The 5,792-nt window shown below is 41.5% G+C and overlaps 1 protein-coding gene across 3 annotated transcripts in view; it reads left to right on the top strand.

The window, feature by feature from the left end:
• Window positions 1-5,792, top strand: part of LOC110291292 (3 beta-hydroxysteroid dehydrogenase/Delta 5-->4-isomerase type 6) — a 13,510-nt gene that overhangs the window by 4,808 nt on the left and 2,910 nt on the right. The window contains exons 1-2 of one of the 3 annotated variants that reach the window (XM_021158353.1): window positions 421-703; window positions 3,047-3,253. The exons of 1 other annotated variant lie outside the window; for it this stretch is intronic. In XM_021158353.1, coding sequence (XP_021014012.1) covers window positions 3,109-3,253 — 145 coding nt within the window. In that variant the 5' untranslated portion in view covers window positions 421-703; window positions 3,047-3,108. Of the gene's footprint in view, window positions 1-420; window positions 704-3,046; window positions 3,254-5,792 lie in introns of those variants that run through there. One more of the 3 variants, XM_021158355.1, reaches the window with a different exon arrangement.

The following is a 5,792-nucleotide window of genomic DNA, read 5'->3' as shown; positions in this document are numbered from 1 at the left end:
AAAAATATTTCAAAGGTGGATTGATCTGTAGTTAAATATATAAAATTAGTTATCATAGGTCAAGTAGAGAGGCTCCCCACAGACTTATGGGGACCTGTTACTACAAAAATGTCTTAGCTTCATTTTAAGTTAATCAAATCTATTTTCTTTGTATCTTTTCTGTTTAGGATGATCTTTAGGTTGTAGGACAGGATGTTCTCTTTAGCTCAGGAGGAGTCTTTCCCCCGAAAGAAGACCCCCCCCAACCTGGTCCTGACATAGGAAACACCTAATTATGGTTGCCTTTTATGTTAGTTTGCCACAAGGAGACTAACTCAAAGTGTCCTGATCACATTAACAGATGTGGGAAGGCCCACCCCATTGTGGGTGGAACCCTCTGGTAGCAGCCAAGATAAAAAGTCCTGTCCAGCAAGAACATCTGACACCGTGCTGGCTTTGCTTTCCCCTCTCATCTGAGTTGACTGGCAGTGCTGCTGCTGCTGCTGCTGCTGCTGCTGCTGCTGCTGCTGCTGCTGCTGCTGCTGCTACTACTACTACTACTACTGCTTCTTCTTCTGCTGCTGCTGGTTCCTTTGCAGAGATCAGAACCAGCCATTCCAAGCTTGTATCACCGTGGACTAGGGACCAGCTGGGATACAGAAACCATCCTTCCACAGTTCTAGCTCCAGATTGGGACTGTTGACACACCACTCCCTGTGGCTGAGTAAGTTCGGTTTGTCTCCTCGACATGGGTCCCATAGCCATCATGGGACTACTGCAGCTGATGAGTCATTTACCCTTCAGGACCAAGTAACCACTAGTTTCTGAACTGTGATTTAGCTGTTCTTACTATTTTTAAAGCCAATTTAGTACATACTGATTATATATACTTTCTTTTCTATTCTACTAGTGACCCCTGACTAAAACACATCAACTCACTAGCTAGCTATACTATTCTATTGCTAACCACCAAGCATGCTACTTATAAATAGTATTGTCCAATGCATTGTCCACAGGCATTTTGTAACCAGAAATTCTTCGCTAAAGTCCTAGACTCAGGCAGCCATCCTCACATGTAAAGAAACAAGTAATGGCTAAAGGCAGAGGAGAAAAAAATACTTCAATAAGACCCTGGGAAGAAGAAAACCAGATAGAAATATTCTGTTAACACACCCTCTCCAGTCCATTTTCATGGTACTGATGTGAGCTTACTCTAAACTGAGGAAGAAGTATTCTAGTGCACAGGAACAAACAAGCTAATAATAAGACAGGGAGTGAAACATTCCATTGCTTTGTCATTGTTAGAGAGGATACCTGGCATGAGAGTCTTAAGGATTAAGAGCTCTGGATCAGACTGGTGTGAGATAGAGCTCAGAATACTACAGGTTTGAACTGAAGCCCCAATCCTCACCAGCTCTCCAAAGACAACTACACAAGAACTATGGGAATTATCTCTATATCTTTTGATCACCAAAATGTACTTCATTAAAGGAAAAAAAAAACAAGAAAAGAAATGGTGGCAACAGGAAGATGTGAAGTTCAGAAATTCTGTCATATATTCAAGTGCATGTGTGTGTGTGTAAACGTATTTAAGAGTGTGACATTTTGCATCTCACATCCCTGGAAAGGTCAACTCCTAACCCAACAAGCTATGGTCTGAGGAGCAGAATTCAAGCAACTGAAAGTGCTAGGCTATGGACAGAGCCCATGGAAACTATTTTCAGAATTTCTGGGAATCTATGGTGAAGTAGATGGTAATGGGGCTAACAGTGGATGCTGCTATATTGGCTACTGGTACAGATAGGCCACCAGTTCTACAAGCTGAAGCTTCTCCTACTATTGTATGGGAGAGGATTTACTTATTACACTAGCAGTGGTCCATGCGATCTAGATGGGCAAGTGCTGCAACTAATATCCCTTCCAAATGTGAAAATGTTTGAGTGTTGATGAATTGAGAGAAAAGGGGAGCCCCTGAGAAAACAGAAGGGAATAAATGGGCTCTAATTTGAGGGGATCTTATTACAAATCCATAGCTCCAACAAGGCTAGAGTACAACACAATATTATTTTATAGTCCAATTATACCATATTCCTGACATGAGAGTGTATGCTTGCCAAAACCTTGAGGAAGTGTAGTGGCCAACTCCCTTGAAAGACATATTCAGATAATATGAAGCACTTAATAAAGGTTAAATGGATTCTTATTGACTGATTAGATTTTTCAATTATGTGTCTTTTTGACATGATAGATTTTTGAAAAAAAAAAAAAAAGAACAAACAGGCTTTGGCTTTTGATACCATCATTGAAATGTGCTTTTTCCTTTGTAGTACACGACTTGAATCTCATTCCAAATGGGCCGTTTTGTAGTACACGACTTGAATCTCATTCCAAATGGGCCGTGGCTACCAAATGGCTTCTGTCCTACAACCTCTTGGAAGAAATGATTGAGGAATTACAAAAGACAGGACTTATTGGGCCACCTATTTAGTCAGATTGCATTTGGACACTCTGTGTCCTATCATGTTTCAACAGAATAGTATGTGGTTCAAGCATGCCTATAAATGGTGTATAAAAAACAGATCCCCAGTGACAGGTTCCCTGTGTTCTAGATCATTAAATCTGTAGAACTTTCTGGAGGGTGGTATATTATCCAAGAGCATAGTAACCTCAAGGCCATCCTTTATGTCTTACTTCATGACTGCCCTCATCAACCACCCCCCAACACACATACACACTTAATACCCAACAAATTTATGTAACCATTTCTGTGGGTTCCAGGAGTTGCTTATGGAACTTGATGATTCCTGGTAAAGATATATTGAGCACTAATTTCTAACCATTTCTTCAGAAGCACAGGTGAAATAACCCAGGCTTGTGACAGGCATTTAGGTAAAGGACAAATGTTGTGAAACAGCCACACTCCATGAGTGGACAGTTTCTTGGTACACATTGGAATACATCGATTTCTGTTGTGGACAATTTTTCCCCTGTCTCCTGATCTGTGCTATGGGAGGTTTGAAGGAGAAACTGGGTTTGGGAAAATCACCAGATCTCTCTCTCTCTCTAGCCATCTCCAGGGCCACTATACATTAACCTCATACCAACTGTGATCTGCTTCCTGTGTTGACCATGCCTGGGTGGAGCTGCCTGGTGACTGGAGCAGGAGGGTTTTTGGGAGAGAGGATTGTCCAGTTATTGATGCAGGAGAAAGATCTGGAGGAGATCAGGGTCCTGGACAAGTTCTTCAGACCAGAAGCCAGGGAGCAATTCTTCAGTAAGTGAACGTGAGAATTTGCCACATGACTGTGTGGCCAACACAGCCTGCATATGGAATGGAATCCTCCCTTGTCTGATAAACAAAAGATACTTGCACTCATAACACTTCTGCATGTCCACATTGGTCAAAAGGAAACATGCCACATAGCAAAAAGACAGTTTGGGAGAGACAGAGTTTAGACTGGGAAGTTCTCTCTCTCTTTCCTGTAGCTCCTTTATGTGGACTTGCCAGTTGTTAGGTAATATACATAAAGACTGTTAAGCTGGGGCCTCAGCACTAGCGCGCTCTCTCTCTTCTAGCTCTCTCTATTTTCTAATGGCTATTTATCTAATTGCTTGTTTTGTGCTTGTTTGCTTTTTTGTGGGGAGTGGCTTTCATTTACCATCTTAAATAGAAGTAAAATGAAAAAGAAAGAAAATACATGAAAAGGATTGAAATATAAGGAGACAGAGAGAGGGATGGGTGTAGGAACAACAGACAGAAAGACACAGAGAAGCGGATTGAGAAAGTGGATTTCTGAGCATTAGGTCATACCGAGGAACCTATGCAAAGCCACCATGAGCAGGACTGTCCATACATTTCATGAACTGTTCTTATTTATTTGTCCCCACTCCTCACTAGAGTTTATCAGTACAATAAAATTGCAGAATTGACTGGTTCAAGCCAATAACCTTTTGCTAATTTGTTATTCTGGGCAAAACTGAACCAACAGATTTTGAAATAAATTTTACCAACTATTGGAAACCTCAGGTTATTAAAATAACTTTGCAGGGAAAGAAGGAAAGGTCACTCACCTGAACAGCAAGGACTTTAAGTTGGAAAAAGAAAAATGACTCTAGCAGTGCCCTGTGATTAATGAGCAGAACAGGTCAAGCTAGAAGCTCCTCACTTAAGCTCCAGTATTTTGTCCAGGTGTCATCTCTTGACTCCAGAGTCTTCATTCCAATTGTCTGTATGTGGCCAAAGCTTGTTCTTTGCCCTCTCCACAGCTTCAAGGGAAAATGTACATTACCTAGGGATATGCACTGCACAAAGAGCCCTCTATAGCCCTCTGGGACAACACCCACCCTCTGCATCTTGTCTCTGACCTCTTCCAGCATCAGTTCTCTCCTCTATCAGCTTAAGTGTTGCTTCCAGAAAGCAATATTAACACACAGCCAATTCTATTAGAATCCTGATGTCTCAGCAATTTCAAACAGTCAAAGCATAATCTGGAGGAATATCTCCACAATGGGTATGCATAGAAAAGGCATAAACATAAACATAAGAGGCCTAAACATAAGAGTGAAGATTCCTAGAAGTGTCCTTTCCCTGCCAGGCTAAGTGGTTTCACACCATGGTGACAACTCATTTGTTGTGGGTAAGCTTTCTGGAATGTAGTTAATGTTTCTAGGGTCTATTTCTGAAGATGGAGATAAACAAGTGCAGGAGTTAACTGGCCTCCCCAAATGTCACAGATAGATGAACAAACTAAATGGGAGCCCAAGAAGTCCAGCTTCAGCCTCTGTATTCTTCCCACCCAGTGTGTGGCAGAGTTTCTCTGGGTCTCTTTCTGACACAACTCAGATGACAGCACCATCCCATGATGATGTTGTGCAAATATCTGTCACATCCAGATGTCTTAGATAAGGGTGCTGCTGTGGTCCACCAGGAAACCCTCTACCGGTCTTGTCCTTGGATCTCAGAGTCCTCAAATAACTCATGGATGAGACTGTTTCACTACAGGTCTGGATTCCTCCTCTCTCATCACAGCAACATTCATGAACCAATCTATTTAAAACAGTACATCTCAAACTGTGAGTTATCCAAGTGTCTCCTTGGACAGCATTTCACAGAGACAGCATATCAGATATTTACATTATAATTTGAAATAGCAGCAAAATTAATTATGAAAGAGCAATAGAATTAATTTTCTGGTTGGTGGTCACCACGACATTAAGAACAGTATTGAAGGGTTGCAGCATTAGGAAGGGTGAGAACCACTGGTTTTCAACATTAGTAGCAAGAGAGAAGAAAGGGTTGGGTAGATAGGATAATGATCACAGTATTCAATCCTCAGACAGGTACCTAATTTCTTCTGAGCTGTTGTTTGTGCCTCTCTCTAATTCAGGTCCTTCCTGGAGTTGCATGGCAAAAGGAGGGGGCTTAGATAAGGCATACTTATTAGAGAATTGGGATCAAGCAATTGTATTTGTTTCTTCCAATTCTATGAGTTTCACCAACCTTTCTCACTGTTTGGCATCATGAGAAATTTCAGTTCAGTTGCATGATCTTTGTCTTTGAAAAATTGATTCCAAGCAATGCCAAATAATGGATTAATAGCACAGGTTGGAGGAGAGAACAAGTGAGATATAATCAGTGGGTGTAGTCATAACTGTGTGCCAAGATTTCTTGAGATTCACTTTCCTCATTTATTATATAGGGCTCAGAGGACCAGTCTCCATGAAGTGTGGGAATGAAGGAAAAAAGGAAGGATGGAAGGGAGGGAGGGAGGGAGGAAGGGAAGGAAGGAAGGGAAGGAAGGAAGGAAGGAAGG

The sequence above is a fragment of the Mus caroli genome, chromosome 3 (genome assembly GCF_900094665.2).
Source record: "Mus caroli chromosome 3, CAROLI_EIJ_v1.1, whole genome shotgun sequence".
NCBI classification, from domain to species: domain Eukaryota; kingdom Metazoa; phylum Chordata; class Mammalia; order Rodentia; family Muridae; genus Mus; species Mus caroli.
The sequence above is the reverse complement of the archived record's forward strand: the minus strand, read 5'-3'. Positions and strand labels throughout refer to the sequence as shown.